The 16,438-nt window shown below is 39.3% G+C and overlaps 1 protein-coding gene across 3 annotated transcripts in view; it reads left to right on the top strand.

Moving 5' to 3' along the window:
* COL4A3 (collagen type IV alpha 3 chain) overlaps window positions 1–16,438 on the top strand; it is a 115,133-nt gene that overhangs the window by 72,962 nt on the left and 25,733 nt on the right. For all 3 annotated transcript variants that reach the window (XR_006740460.1, XM_045575354.1, XM_045575353.1), the window contains exons 21-34: window positions 1,516–1,680; window positions 4,156–4,248; window positions 5,086–5,181; window positions 6,167–6,237; window positions 7,205–7,387; window positions 8,172–8,340; window positions 8,630–8,722; window positions 9,336–9,437; window positions 11,117–11,214; window positions 12,070–12,220; window positions 12,557–12,670; window positions 13,198–13,365; window positions 14,648–14,737; window positions 15,047–15,181. Coding sequence is in view for 2 of the 3 variants with exons in the window: in XM_045575354.1 (XP_045431310.1) it covers window positions 1,516–1,680; window positions 4,156–4,248; window positions 5,086–5,181; window positions 6,167–6,237; window positions 7,205–7,387; window positions 8,172–8,340; window positions 8,630–8,722; window positions 9,336–9,437; window positions 11,117–11,214; window positions 12,070–12,220; window positions 12,557–12,670; window positions 13,198–13,365; window positions 14,648–14,737; window positions 15,047–15,181 (1,728 nt within the window). In the remaining variant the exon portion in view is untranslated. The remainder of the gene's footprint in view (window positions 1–1,515; window positions 1,681–4,155; window positions 4,249–5,085; window positions 5,182–6,166; window positions 6,238–7,204; window positions 7,388–8,171; window positions 8,341–8,629; window positions 8,723–9,335; window positions 9,438–11,116; window positions 11,215–12,069; window positions 12,221–12,556; window positions 12,671–13,197; window positions 13,366–14,647; window positions 14,738–15,046; window positions 15,182–16,438) is intronic.

A 16,438-nucleotide genomic window follows, 5' to 3' on the forward strand; every position in this document is an offset into this window, starting at 1 on the left:
AGTTGCATAGGAATTCACAGGTTATACTTTTTTATGTGACATTTTAAATTTTACAATTTATTGTTTATAGAAACATAAACAATTCCGTAAAGTGTAGAAACATCCATCAGTCATTAGTGTGGTTGCCTCTTGAGAAAGGAAGGAGAAATATTATAGAATCAAAGACGGTTCCACAGAGGCCATGATTATAACTGTAATGATGTAATGTGTCATTTTGAAAAGGAAAAGAAACTAAGGAAAAAATAGCAAACATTTGTAGCCTGCCATCCATTCTATTTTTCTTTATACCATGTACATTTAAACTATTTCCTAATTTGGAAAATGAATTGTAATTAAGCAGATTGCAGAAGTATGTATATATTATCATCCCAATGAAAAAATAGGTGAATGGATAAATAGTACGTGTATTTGCATGTGTATAAAAACATACACATCAAACTACAAACTGTGGGTGTCTCTTGAAGTTACAATGGGACAAAAGGATATTTCAGAGGTCTGGCCCAAGGTTACAGCAGACTTCTTTCTACATGCCTCGCCCCTAAGTAATGAATAGATAGGTTCCTTCAGGTAGCCAGTGAGTGAAAATTATAAAGCTCTAAAACAGTGTCAGTCAGAGGCATTTACCTTTATGCCCAGATCCTTCTGCTCAATAATCAGAAATAATCAGATTTTTCTCAGCCCCTTGGTGATAAGGTCTCTCTGCTTAACAATTAAACCGTTTTTGAGCTAGAGATTAAAGACTTCCCGCCTCCTCACATCCTCATCCTCTTAGGAGAGACAGATGAAATGCATTTTTTTTTAAACATTTTATTTTATTTAAATATATTTTATTAATTTTATTTATTTCTTTTTTTACAGAGAGGAAGGGAGAGGGATAGAGAGTTAGAAACATCAATGAGAGAGAAACATTGATCAGCTTTCTCCTGCACACTCCCTACTGGTTATGTGCCCACGATCAAGGCACTTGCCCTTGACCAGAATTGAACCTGGGACCCTTGAGTCCACAGGCTGACGCTCTATCCACTGAGCCAAACTGGTGAAGGCTGAAATGCATTTTGTACCACCAGGCCTGGCATCTCTCCCAGGAGGTGCCTCCTCCCCCAGCACACCCTTCCATATCTAAGACAATTGGCAGGAATGAAGTCCAATTATAACTTTCTTTCTTCTTTCAGACACTACAAAGTAGGCATCTCATAGTCTCTAATTTAAAAGTCCACAAAATAGCATAGATTGAAGAATTTTTAAATAAAAGGACTACTGTGCATCCCAAACTCTGTCCCAGTCTCTTGTCATAAACGACATGAATTAGCTTGTGGGCATGAAGAGTTTTGAGCAATGTAGTCATTTAACAAGGTCACATGAAGAAAAGAAGATACTCTTAATTTTATATGCTCAATATACCTTTCAGTGGTGTAACTGTTATAAATCAGAACACATCACATTTTTCAATTGAAAATAATCACATATTAATCAGGGAAAAATTAAAATGTAATAAAATTATTCTTTTCCTCCAAGGGTCATCAAAGCCTGGCCTCAGAGGAGCCCCTGGACCACCAGGCATGAAAGGAAGTAAAGGGGAGCAAGGACCCCCAGGAAAAAATGCAGTGGGGTCTCCCGGGGCCTCGGGTTGTCCTGGTTCACCAGGCCCTCCAGGGCTGCCGGGACCTCCGGGACGACCAGGTAAAGATGCCTAATGGGTCCGTTTTGTGTGCATTGCCCAGTGACAGGTGTGTGCAAATCAGAGGCAGAGGGCCTCACTTAGAACTTGACCATCAGCCTGTGTGGATCTTAGCAGTTAGCTCTCCACTGGTTTCATTTTTATCAGCTCTCTGTGGAAATAACTATGGTGGCATGACTACTCTGCAAGAACAGCAAAGCTTTACCTGGAGTTCCCACAGGTGGCAGAGTGAGAGATGGGGACACGAGTTACGAGTTACAGGGCAGGGAAAGAATGATGATTATCAAGTTGGCCCAGGCCAAGGGCAACTGCTTGTTCAGTCCCTGGAGACTGTCTTCCAAGAAGCTGTGTAACTTTGTCTCACAATAGCCTGTCCCAGGGGAGAAAGAGGCAAGAATTTATCCACCAGCTTCTACTTCTCCTCAGTCAAAGACATGCTCCCACAGCACCGGCCTGCCCATCAGGGACACCTCCAAGCTGTGTTTGCCTGGCTCTCAGGGCATCCCATGCCTTGGCATCAGCAGGGAAGCCCCAGAGCAAGAGGCTGTAGGTGTGCGGTGTGGGCTCAAGACTAGATGCTGCCAGGTGGAGTGGGTCAGAGACCACAGAGCTGGGGTCCTCAGGATTTGAAGTGGTCCCTGGAGGTTCAGGTTCAGGTGTCCTTTCCTCTCCATCTCTCTAAATAGTCACTCGGCATCTGTATTGGCTGATAGGTACATAGAACCTACGAAAATATAGGTCACTCTTTTATTTTATATACCCTTCTTGGCAGGTGCCTGGCAGGTCTTATGATTTATCCTCAAGTCTCGTAATAGCCTTAAGAATTTTCTGTGTCGGGAACTATTTGAAAGGAAAGAGACAATTTTTTATAGACAATATGATTACAAATGTAGAAAATCCAAAAGAATAATCTGGAAGACTTTTAGCATTACTAAGGCAGTTCAGGTAAGAGGCTGGTTATATGAGCAATATCTAAAAAAAAATAAATAAATAAAAGCATTTCTTTAGGCCAATGACAATTTAAGAAATTATCCCATTAATAAAGAATATAATGCCCAAGAATAAATCTGTCAAGTTACGAAATAGACCTAAATGGAAACAAAACTAAACTAAAACTCTACTATGGATTTTAACAATTCCTAGTCTTCTGAGTCTTTCTCAAGATGTGGGCCGTGTCCTCATTTTATTGATGACAAGCCTGATGTGCACAGTTCTTGTACCCAATGGATGCTAAAGTCAGTATCTGGCCCCCGTAGCACTCCCTCTCCCGTTGGAGACTGCCCTGGCTTGCTGTCTTCTCTTGCTTAGTGACATCTGTTTATCCTCCCAGTTGCAGCTTCAAGTTCAAGTCCTGCAGACAGTTTTCATTGAGCCGGCACCCTAAGCACTCATGCTTAGAGCCCGGTTGTAGAATGTTTCCCATTGCCCTGTCTTAGTCAGTTTCCTCGACAAGAATCAAAGCTCCTTGAGGTCCAGGACTGTCTTCTCAGCTGTTTTAAGCCCCATCATTTGCTTACAGGGGGATGGAACATGGTAGACATTCAACTATAATACTTGTTGAATTAAGTATGAAATGAGTATGACCATGTGTTAAGTACATAAAATAGAATGTATAAGTATAAATGTATAAATGTATAAGTATACATATAAGTATACATTAAGTATAACACTGCCACCTGATTTTACTGTTTAAAGATAACTATCCAGTCATCTTGAAGACACAGAAAACTGGATCACAAAAGGGCATCCTTTTCACAGTCAAGCAGACCTAATTATAACGCATACCAAGTTCCACCCAAATGAAGTGTTTCCAGTGTTATCTTGTTGCAGTGAAATTTTGGGCAGCTCTAGGTACTGTTTTTAAAGATTTAGTTTCATCGGCATTGCCTTCAATCTATATTTGAAATGGCAAGACCAAAAATTAGGTTATAGAACACAATAGTTTAAGAGAAGACGCTATTCATGGTAACACTATAATAGCAGATAATATGAGGAAGACTGGGAAGAGCTTTCTTGGAGAGCTGCTTTAAGAATGAGAAACTCAGTTGGTGTGAACAAGCAGTGAGGAGGAAACAGGCGACATCCTGAGTCAGAATTTTTTCCCCTCGGGATGTATTAAGCATCTACAATATATCAAGGAGATACATATCATGCATTCAACAAGCACAGAAGCATAAGATTTGACCCTTTGCCTAAAAATGTTAAAAGGATAGTTTTGGAGTGATTGAAAATAGTATATAATAAGGTAATGGGTTGCTTGTGTAATGAGAAGCACCATATAAACATCACATGTAGATGATGTGAAAGGAAAGGCGGTCAACACACTTCAGCCTTCCAGTTGCAGCTAACCTTAGAACGACTCAGCTTCCAAAACAAATGGGGAAATGCATATACAATAATACATATTACTAAAATGCTCGCTAGTTGAAAAAGAGAACACTTAAAGAACTGTCTTAAAAATCAGAGTCTTTTTGTAGGTGACATCGTATATCGCAAAGGTCCCCCTGGACAAGGTGGACATCCAGGCCATGTGGGGCCTCCAGGAATCCCAGGTGTCGATGGGCGCAAAGGTTGGTTCAATCAATGGCGTTGTTCTAGTACCATTCTCATCACCATCATTATCACTGTTTTTTTTCTCCCTGAGGCAACAATGATCCAAAACAGCAGGCAGTCAGAGATGGCATCTTTTCCAAAGGAATTAACTAAAAGTATTCTTTTATCTGTAAAGCAGCCACTTATTTAGAAACCACGCAATAAGTCATTGGATGTTCCTAGAATGTGGAAGATAACGGACATCATAGCTATTTTACACTAAACGGGAGTTTCTGTCGAAGAGCACCTACGTGCTCAGAGGGATAAAGTGAAAGAATGAGACAGAGGGCCAAATACCAGGAATACAGGCTTTATTAAAGGAGAAGGACCCTGCCAGGCTATCTTGAAAGGGGAGAACAGTAACATGTGCAGAAGTGAACATGCCTTTTGAGGGGAGGAATGTGAAGGGATGGGGCTTAGGATACTCGTCAAGGGCTGATTGGTGGTTTCATATAAGGTACATGATTAGGCATTTAGGTACTTAGGAATCAAGGGCTTAGGGTATTTGGCAGGTGCCAATGTGTGGTTCAATGTATAATCCATATAAGGTGCCTGGTCAGATGCTCAGGAATGTCCAGGCCACAGGTCCAGGTTACATCATTCTCCATCCACCAGCTGGGGGAAGGGAGGATATATCATAAAATAAGCAGATATAATAGATTAAAAGTTTTTTATTAATATGTGAAATGTCCTACATGCTTTGCACTACATGGAAGAATGTCCAGAGTAAGAAAGAATTGTGCAGTTGGAAACTCCCTGTCCTCTCTGCGGACACTGTGTGGGTGTATGAGTAACCGAGCACCCTCTCTTTGCAGGGGAGCCAGGCCTCGTGTGCATAGACTGTCCTTGTGTCCCAGGGCCTCCGGGTCTCCCAGGACTGCCAGGATTTGATGGCTTAAAAGGAACCCCAGGTACACACGATTTGCAGACAAGTGTTTTTGCAAGTAAAAGGGTCAACTCACTGGATGATGTTTTCCTTGGCTTCCCTACAGCTCAAAGAATATCCTGTATATAAGCAGTAAAACCATTAGGATTACTGTAAAGAAATATATATCATGGCAAAGAACTTGCAAAAAATCTGAACAAATAGTTGTTAATAAACTGGCCTGAAATTCATTCAGAAGATCTTCTAAAGAAATCATCTTTACAGAGATGCTTAAATACCTAGAGGAGGTTAAAATTGTACAGCAAAATGCAATTTGACAATAGATATCCAAAGTCTTAGAAAAGTTTGTACCCATTGGTCCTGCAGTTGAACTTTTAGGAATTTATTGGAAAGAATATAATTGGATAAATTTGGATAATTAAATATCCAAATGTATTTATAGGAGCATTGTTTACAATAGCTAAATTTGAAAAAGCATTCTAAATGTCTCAAAACAACACTTAGCTGAATAAATTATGGTTCACCCACACAATAAGCTATTGTGCACCCATTTAAAGTGAAGCTATATACATATATATATATATATATATATATATATATATATATATATATATATGTCAATGTGTAGGTATTAATGGATATAAAATTTTAGACTAATATACATGAAAATTTTAGCAAATACTGTCTTCTGATAGTAGATTTATGGGTGATTTTCATTATATTCCTTCTGTTCTTTTTTTTTACATTGAGCAGGTATTATTTTTATCATCATAAAAATGTATCTTTAAAATTAAAAAGACAAAAATCTTAGGAAGTTAAAATTTTTTAGCACTTTTTTTTTTAACATTTCATGTTATCCTAGTGATGTACTCCCATTCTTTTCTTGCACTGTTTTTAAAATAGAAATTGTCTTTCTTTGCTCAAAGGACAACACCTTATTTTTTTTTCACACACTGACTTACCCTTAGAATTGGTGTTCAATGAATATTTATCAATTCATTGCTTTGCAGGAGGACGAGGGGCAGCTGGCATTAAAGGAAGCCCAGGGTCTCCAGGAAGTGTGGGTCTCCCAGGATACCCAGTAAGATTTCATGGTTATTAAGCTTTAATTTCAATTTTGAGAATGCAATACTCTGGCTGGAAATATGGTTGCACCACACAGACCATTGGTTTAGTGCCTGGCAAAGGGCAGGCAGTTAACAGTTATGTGTTGAATGAATGAATGAATGAATGAACGAACGATCTGTGAATGAAATAATGAATTTATAATCATTTAAAATGATATCAGAGGCAGCCGAAAATGGTTTGGCTCAGCGGTAGTGCGTCGGTCTGCGGACTGAAAGGTCCCAGGTTCAATTCCGGTCAAGGGCATGTACATTGGTTGTGGGCAAATCCCCAGTAGGGGGTGTGCAAGGGGCAGCTGGTCGATGTTTTTTCTCATCGATGTTTCTAGCTCTCTATCTCTCTCCCTTCCTCTCTGTAAGAAAATCAATAAAATATATATATATTTTTTTAAATTATATCAGAGGCAGAAAGCAGATCCGTGGTTGACCAGGACTGAGGTTGGGAACAGGAATTGATTGCAAACAGGTGTAAGGGAATTTGGGGGAGTGATAAAAATGTTTTGAAATTGGACTGTGGTGTTTGTAGTTTAGATATATACATTTATTTTAAAAATCATTGAATTGTGTTCTTACCAAGGATATATTTTATATGTAAATGATACCTCAATCAAGTTGTTAAAAATTTAAATTTTGATTATAATAATGAATCAGAAAGTTACATGTGGATAAATATGTTAAATTATTCAGAGATGCATGTTAAAATTTACCAATGAATTGTGATGATTATTGTATCATGTTGAGTTATATTATTGTATTGAATTGTATTGTCTAGCTACCAATAAAAAAAAAGCTTAAAATTATATTTGTGGCCAAAGAAGTGTCTAAAAAATACATGTTTCATTAAAATTGACATTTTCTATTAAGATTGACACAAAAACAACTTTACCCAAAAGGAAATGCAGACTCATGTCTCTCCCACCCTAGGGATTTCCGGGTGCTCAGGGTGATCCAGGACTGAAAGGAGAGAAAGGCGAAGCAGCTGGGCCAGAGGGAGAAGTGGGTAGTCCAGGGGACCCAGGGCCCAGGGGGCAGCCTGGAAGAGGCGGCTTGGATGGAATTCCTGGAGTCCCTGGAATGAAAGGATTACCGGGACCTAAAGGTGAACCGGTGGGTATCAACTTTTTTTTTTTATGACAATGTGTTTATTTATTTTTAATTTCTTTATTGATTAAGGTGTTACCTATGGTATCAACTTATTTAATTTTTAATGTTACAACCTAGAAAATATTTTAAAAGACATTTTATAAGAAAAACTTAATACAGGTGGAGTATCACCTTTGTGGAAATACCTAATGGAAACCAAACAAATAGAGATTTTAAGCTGCACTGATTTGATTTTAGAAAAGTGCCATTAGCTGAAACAGGTTTGGCTCAGTGGATGGAGCATCGGCCTGCGGACTGAAGGGTCCCGGGTTTGATTCTGGTCAAGGCCATGTGCCTTGGTTGCAAGCACATCCCCAATGAGGGGTATGCGGGAGGCAGCTGATCGATGTTTCTCTCATCAATGTTTCTGGCTTTCTATCCCTCTCCCTTCCTCTCCGTAAAAAATCAATAAAATATTTTTTTTAAAAAAGAAAGAAAGAAAAGTTCCATTAACATGAGTATCATTTACATTTGAACTGTTGACCAATGTGAGGTAGGTTTGAGGGGCTATTCTCACATGGGTGACACCTCATTGTGGGGCATCTCAAGTGGGACTCAGAGTTCCCAGTTGATGAAATGTGACTGAGTTCCAAAGGGCACAAAACCACAGAAACCACAGTTGTGATAATTTCCTTCAAATGCCAACTTCTCTTTAATTCAATACTTTCTCCCCAAGTAGCATTCATATTCATCTATGTAAGGAAATACTGGAATGAAGCACTATCCAAACATATTCCTGCTGTCACAGGCTCTCAGTGGTGAGAAGGGGGACCCGGGTCCTCCGGGGGACCCTGGCGTCCCTGGGTCCCCGGGACCCGCAGGACCAGCTGGGCCACCAGGCTATGGACCGCAGGGAGAGCCTGGCCCAAAGGGCGCCCAAGGAATTCCCGGAGCCCCTGGACCACCTGGAGACGCCGGTTGGTTAGTTTTCTTTCCAGTCCTGTTTTCCTGTGGGTGGGTTGATGGTCCCTAGGGCTAGTGAAGCTCCCTCAAGATCAGTGGATGAATAGAAACTTATTTATCAATGAAATTAAAAAGTTCCTATGGGCTAGTCACCGTTAAGCCAATTTTGCAGAGACTATTCTTCATATTCCTTGGAAAACGTCTCTAAACCCTTTATTATATTGATACATCATATAGTTTTCCTCTGAACCAAGAAGAAGCTTCAATATGCACACTAATTTTATGATCATAAATCTTCTTAAGGTCCTAGGGGGGAGTTCAGTGTTTCAACGCCGGTCCCAGGGCTCCCAGGACCCCCAGGGCCCCCAGGCCACGCTGGCCCCCGAGGCCCACCTGGTAAGTAACCTCTTTGCCAAGCCTGGTGCCTGGCATCAGATAGCACCCAGACTTTCCTGGGAAAACACTGTTCCAGGTTTAAGGAAAAATTATATGCATTGGCTCCCAGAGAGAGCACAGGCCAGTTTGTCAGACGACAAGGCAACAGGCAGGGGAGTTGCTCTTGTCCTTTGAAGTCACCCAGATTATTCCCGTTGGTGCTTCTGACTCCAAAGGGGAGTTGAAATAGTATCTTAAGAGGAATTCGCAAGCAGAACAGTCTTCGTGGATTTCGGTGGAGGAGCAAGGAATGGTTGCCCGCGATTACTATAGTTCCCACAGCTTCTTCATTGGAAAACTTAACTTCTTTGCCGATATGATCTAACACTTCATTCTGCATGCATGGAGGGAGACTTGTATAATTGAAGATATTTAGAGAAATTCTTTTAGGAAATAAATTATATTTTCAAAATTATTTGCAGTTTCTAATGATCAGTCCACTGGATAGGAATGGGGTTGTGGTAAATTCTTTTTTTTAATTTCCAAAATGTCTGGGAGGACACGGAAACTTAGACATTTGGTTACAAGGCAAGATAAACGAAATTGCTGATGTGGACATATATGTGTTGTTAAGGCTTCCCGGGAGAACCAGGAAAATGTGAGCCAGGTACTCCTGGGCCTGACGGGGATCCAGGAATGCCAGGAATTGGACTCCCTGGGCCTCCTGGACCTAAAGGTATGTTAAAAAATTTTAAAACATAAGGTTCATTGTGGATATTTAGAAACTATAAATGTGTATAGTGAATAGCATAGGAAATATCCATACTATCCTTTAAAATGATGTCTTTCATCAGTCCTAAATGGGGAAAATATTTCCCAATGACGAGAGGTAAAAAAGCAGAGGTCACATTGATTTATGCAGTCTCATCCCAATCATATTTTTTAAATGCATAAAAATTCACCAAAGTAATTCTTCTTGATAGTGGGGTTGTGAGGAATTCTTTCTTTACTTCTGAGTAGATGCCTATACTTTTTCATTTATGCATTTCTTCACTTTATACATTTCTTTCATAATAAAAAAGAACTGTTAAATCACACACAGCTGATTTCCCCATTCAGTCCAAAATAAACACAGAAGTTATTTTTCTTTAGGAAAAAAAGATGCTGTCTCTCATCAAAGGAAAAACTCTCCAAAGAAATGCAGATGTTCCCCCACTGACATGTACATGTACACACATACACACACACACACAAGTCTTATCCAGGATGACATATGAGTAACCTGGGTCACTGGGCTGTTGCATACAATTTCAGATTTTATAATAATTTCATGTGTGTTTCAGTATTATTTAAAGTGTTTTTGAAATAATAATAATCCTTTTTGGTGCTTTATCTCTTAAATGAATATATCAACAGTGTTTAGCATGCATCAGTTCTGCCCAAACATGGGAATATTGATCTCAATTTATGAGTATACACTTGAAATGAAAAACCTAATCAGATTTTTCATGCGGTCCCAAGAATGTCTTTGACTGAAATTCCTTGCCAGTGAAGCAACCCAGCCTGGCCCATGTTTTTGCCTCATTCTTTTTGGACCCTGTGTGAAGAAAATTGCATCCTGGCTGCATCCCCTCCAGAGTCACCTTCCTGAAAGGAGACTCCAAACTGGGCACCAGGACTAGTCTAAGAGCTCCTGGAAACTGGAGGGTCAAAATTTCCCATTTAAACCTAATGAAGCCCATAAAGTAATGGTTCATTAAAAACTGGTCAAATTAGGGGCACAAAGGAACTCTCTGAAGGCAGCTCTGCTCCACCCAGGGTTTCCTCTTCTGAACCACAGAAGAGAACAAATGATGTGTGTGACCTCTTTGTCAATTCTCTCATCATAAATGCAAAAGAGGCAAGTTAACTCATAAAGTGGCTGCTTTAGGTCATTAGAAAGTGATTGTCTTGAGCAACCCATGGTGAGAAAGAATAGCTAGGTACTGGAAATGCTTTATATCTTGATATGGCTTATATAATATATACGTGTGTGTGTGTGTGTGTGTGTGTGTGTGTGTGTGTCTGTAAATATGTATCTGGCTATATACTGAATGTAAAATATGCTTTTTAAAGAAAAGGTCAGCCCAATGGTAAACCGAGATCAGAGATTTTAAAAAATACTGAATCAAAATTATAGTGGTGCTAAACAACAAAAATGGAGAAGGTAATTTTTAAAATTAGGAACCAATGTAATCTGCTTTGGAATTGTGTTTTTTAAAATTGCTAATTTACCCATTGGCTTTTTCATCACTCAAACTTCCATAAAACATTTATAGCTACTTGCCTCATGAAATAAGGTAAAATAAAAGAGATACTGCCCAAAATCTTTTAATAAGACTAATTATACAACCTTTATTTTTTTTTCCCCTGTAGGAGACCGAGGTTTTCCAGGAACTAAAGGAGCACCAGGTTGTCCCGGAGAAATGGGGAAGCCAGGGTTACCTGGAAATCCAGGCCTCCCAGGAGCCAAGGTCTTTGAGAATTAAAATTCAGACTGGAATGGGGAAGAGGAGGAGCAATTACAGTTCGCCAGTTAGGATATTCCTGCCAGTCAGGATGCTCTGTGTAGAAATTATCAATTTACTTGTAAATGATAAAGCAGATGATTTTTTAAAGTTTTTTTTTTTTTTACTATTCCTCCCTTTTAGGAAGAAAAACAGAAAGTGTTAAGGAGACAAGTTTGCTTTTCTATTTCTCCCTTAACCTTCAGAAACATTCATATTTAAAATGGTTGAATTCTAGAAAGAAACATGGATAGCTATGAGAAAAACTCAAGTGTAAAGACATCTAGATTGTTTACAGAGAATCCCACAGTATTATGAAAAAGTAGGGGATCTAAAGAATTATTATGCATACATTTATAGAAAAGTCAGCAACTAGAGTTGAAAAAGGAGAGTTGATAGAATGGTGGCGACTGTGAAAAAAAGGTACTTAGGAACTCCATGATGAATATGTTATCTTCAAGTAAATAACCCTAAAGACAAGCCAATCTCTCTGTATAAAAGGCTAAGTGACTGACCATACATACATCCAACTGGCCAGTACATATAACACACATTGGCAATTTAAAAATAAACGTTGACTCGCACATGCGCAATGCATATAAAGCTCTCGCTGGCTCCAATCGCAGGTGTGTTTTAATTTTATAATACTATATTATATATACTATTTTGACATGTAATTTTTTGCTATAATGCAATTACTGCATGAATCTTTCTTCTAATTAATTTCCTTTCAATGTGCACAAATCCATGCACCAGGCCACTAGTTGTCAATAAGTATCTAGAAGCATTATATGTAAAACTAACACCATTTCTGTGCCATAGGGAGAACCAGGACTAGCCATGCCTGGAGAACCAGGAATACCAGGTTTTCCAGGAGAAAGAGGCAATCCTGGGGAAAATGGAGAAATTGGACTCCCTGGATTTCCAGGTCTCCCTGGAATTCCAGGAACTGGAGGGCTTGATGGACCACGAGGTACAATAGCAAGTTCAATTACTTTTCTTCTCTGTGAGCTTTGCTAAAATGCAGTAAATTGCATCTGCAGGTGCTCTAGGGGTGAAGAATTTTCAAAGTTCTAGATGAATAAATAGAATCTGAGGGCCTAATTGTTGTTGTTCTACCTTTGTTCCTTCTTCCCTTCTCTCTTCTTTCTTTCCTTCTTAATGAGTGTTTTCTATATAAGACATATTAATGATAATAAATATTGGCCCAATTTAGGGGGAAGGGGGAGTTGCAGGAGAATGTTTGGGATAGCAATACTAGGACCTTGGGTTTGGGCCCTGGAATATATTCTTGGACTCTCTTTTGCAGGGGATCCAGGGCAGCCTGGACCACCTGGAGAAAAAGGACTCCCAGGGAGATGCACAGAGGGTCCCAGGGGACCTCCGGGACTTCCAGGCTTAAATGGATTGAAAGGGCAACAAGGTAAGAGGAGGGCCTCAGAACTGCTCACCAGATGGGCAAGTGGCCTGGGACTCCAGCTAGCTGTTTTGCTATTTAACTCTGGAACTGTCCAGCAGCAAGTCCTGACCACTGCTCATGGGAACTGGTATGAAATATAAACCTTGTCATGGATTTGTTGCAGTGAGGACTCACGCATGGTGAGTGGCACTGAATGTGTTCTGTAAGTTCAAGACTAAGGCAAAGTCATACAGTGCAGTCCCAGGATGTGCCTGCAGAATTAGAAAATAGATCTAAATTCTACATTTTTATTACTGCAAGAGTCGTTGAAACAGAGAATGCTAACGCCAAAAGGGATCTTAAAAATTTTATAGGAGGGGACATTAACTAACCAGTCCATCCATCCATCTGATGAATATGTGTTTTATTTAGCTCCAAATCACAAAGCTAAATATTTACAGCCATGAGATATTTCTGGAGTCAGTGGGGAAAGCGCTTGTGTGTTCATTCCTTTATTTCATTCATTCATTCATTCATTCATTCACATATAGGTAGAAAAGGTGAAGCAGGACCAAAAGGAGACCCAGGGATTCCAGGTTTGGATAGATCAGGACTTCCTGGAGAACCTGGACCACCAGGAATGCCAGGTCATCAGGGCGAGATGGGACCACCTGGTCAGAAAGGATATCCAGGAAACCCGGGATTTTTAGGGCCACCAGGTATTTTCTTCTGCTTTCATTTATTTTTATTTTTTAATTACAGTTGACATATAATATCATATTAGTTTCAGGTATTCCACTGAAACAAATGATTATTTTTGCTGTGTAATCCTTTTAATATGTTACTACTAAAATAGATTTGCTAGTATTTTGTTGATAATTTTTGCATCTATATTTACAAGGGAAATGGGTGTATCTTTTTTCTTTTCTTGTGATGTTTCTTCCTAGTTTGGGTATCAGGGTAATGCTGGTCTTACAGAACAAGATGGGAAGTGTTCCCTCCTCTTACATTTTCTAGAAGAGTTTGTGAAAAAGGGATATTTTTTAAATGTTTGGTAGAATTTATCAGTTCTGGGCTTTTCTTTGTGATAATTTTTTAAATTACTAATTTAATTTGTCCATTTGTTATAAGCCTAATTAGATTTTCTATTTCCTCTTGAGTCGTTTTTGGTAACCTGGGCATCTCTATAAGTTTTTCCATTTTCTGTAGGTTATCTAATTTGCTTGCAGATGGTCATTTATAGCATTCCCTTATAATTCATTTTATTTCATTGCTGTGTTGACAGTTAATATGTTTCAGAAGAATATACCGATATTCTCCTGGCATGTAACCTCACTGACCTTTCCTCTAGAGCAGTGTTTCCCAAACTTCTCTCATGATGAGAATCACCTGGTGGAGTTGTTAAACTACAGATTTCTGAATCACAACTAAGAAGTGCTAAACTAGAATTTTTGGGAACATATATCTGTATTTAACAACTCCACCAGGTGATTCTCATCATGAGAGAAGTTTGGGATACACTGCTCTAGAGAATAGCACAGGATAACAACTTAATCTGCAAATTATTCTTTCATTCTTATGATTAAACTGTTATCACGTGCCAGCACTGTTCCAAGCCCTAGGGCCACATCAGTGGACAAGTTCCACCTCTGACAGTGAGTGAGACAAAAATGAATACATTAGTTACAATTTCAACTCTGGACAACAGCTATGAAGAAAATAAAATGAGCTATTGGTCATGGACGGAGAGGAGGAATAGTCCAAATTATAAAACATATTCTGTTCTTATCCACAAACGTGATCTGCTACCAATAACTTCCACATACACGATGTAAGAGGAGACTGGTTCCTGACCTATCTCCTAGACATTTATGGTTATTTTCTTATTTACAGAAACCATTCCTTCAACTCCCACTTTCTCCTTCTAAATATAATTTATTTTATGGAAAAAGCACTTGCTTTTCTCATTCTGAATAGGCTCTGTGTTAATTGTTTCAACAGGTGAAAGAGGAACCATTGGGATGATGGGATATCCAGGCACTATTGGCCTTCCGGGGCCTCCTGGGACCCCAGGCTCCCCAGGACAGAAGGGTAAGTGATGGAAGAGCTTTCTAGTCATCAGGAGGAGGGAACAGCAAAATAATTATATTTTATTCTTTGAGGGGAAACTAGTTCTGAAAAAATGTATTTGATGTTGCTGTTCCCTGTTTTCTTTTTTCCCATTTGAACGGGATCATTTTCTTTCCTACAGGCTGTTTTAGGAAACTATTTATGAAGGTCTCAGCACTGTCAAGTGTTTTGGCTTGTTTGTTTTGTTTTATGGTAAGCACTGTTTACTTTTGCAACCTTATGCACTACTTAAAGAACTAAGGGACTGCTGTGGTTACTCCTGTCTTACAGGTCGCTTTGGAATCCCAGGAGCAAAGGGGGAGCGAGGATCCCCAGGAGCCAAGGGAGAGAAAGGAGCCAAAGGACCTCCCGGGCCTTCTCAAATAGCTCACTTACTGGGGGACAAAGGAGAGCCAGGCCTCAAAGGTACAGACTGCCTTACATTTAGAAGCAGACCATCAGAGCTGATTCTGAAACTGAGAGTTATCTAGGCAAACCCTTCTGGTTGGTAAATGAAGACAGTGAGGGCCAGTGTTTAGTATCCTGTCCATAGTCCCAAAGCTACTTGGTGGCCCAAGCCTGAACTATTGATAGAACCGGGTCTCATGTGCCTCGCACAATATGTTGCCTCTTTAATGCATAACTCTGTATTTCTAGTCAACTCTTCATTTTGGTCAGCTGTTTTTTAATTTTCCCTAGTCAGCTTTTAAACCATAAGTCTCAGAACCCCTATTTGCCAAGTAAGTTGAAAAATAAACCCTTAGGAAGTTCCACATAAAAACCTTCCCTGCCTAAAATGGAAACCTCCACCTCAAACTCCACTATATTCCATCGGTTGTCAGGATTCATTTTTCTCATTTGCATCGCAAAATTGTTTCTCATGCTCAATATCCTTTGGAGAAGAGTGTTTTATACATTTTAAGAAAGCCTGTCTTATGGTCTCCTTGGCCAATTTTAATCCCAAGTAATTTTAGAAGAAAAAAAAAGAGAATAGCTGGGTAAAATGAAATATTTGCAGATTAAACTTTCATAGCAGGGAACAATGAAGAAAAATGTACATTTTCAGTTGCCAAATTATATTGTGTTGAGTAATTTGTAATACATTTTGAGAAGTGGGATTGTATTCAACAAATGTTTTTATGCTTGTCACAGAAGGATGGATAGTAGAAGTAAAGATTGCTTAACAAATTCTGCACAAGGTGCTATAGGCCTGTCTAATTTAAATACAACCAGTTTTTAAAATCTTAATTTCTCAAAGACTCAAAGGCATCCACTGCAAATGGATGAGGTATTGAGGTTGCAATAAGCACAACTGTGGTCCTCTCCTAAAGGAGCCTACATACGTAGGTGTATGTATGAAAAGGCAGTGAGTAATATTTTTTATCAGGAAAATAGTGTGATTAAAGCCATGTTCTACAAAAGCAGGATGGTGCTGTGGGAAGTTTATGAGTTCTCTGCCTGTGGAACTGGGTTCAAGTCCTAACACTACTATTGATGGACAGGGTGACTCTAGCTTAGTCCATTGACTTCTTAGGCCAGTTTTCTCATCTCTGCACTCTAGCTGGAAAGGCTTGAGGATTGACTTAGATTGTCTGCAGATTTAAAAAGATAAATAAAAGAGAATAGTGTCTGTCATATGTTAACTAGTTAATACACCATAGTTATAATAAATGGACTGAGAAT

The sequence above is a fragment of the Pipistrellus kuhlii genome, unplaced genomic scaffold, assembly GCF_014108245.1.
Source record: "Pipistrellus kuhlii isolate mPipKuh1 unplaced genomic scaffold, mPipKuh1.p scaffold_m20_p_7, whole genome shotgun sequence".
Taxonomy (NCBI): domain Eukaryota; kingdom Metazoa; phylum Chordata; class Mammalia; order Chiroptera; family Vespertilionidae; genus Pipistrellus; species Pipistrellus kuhlii.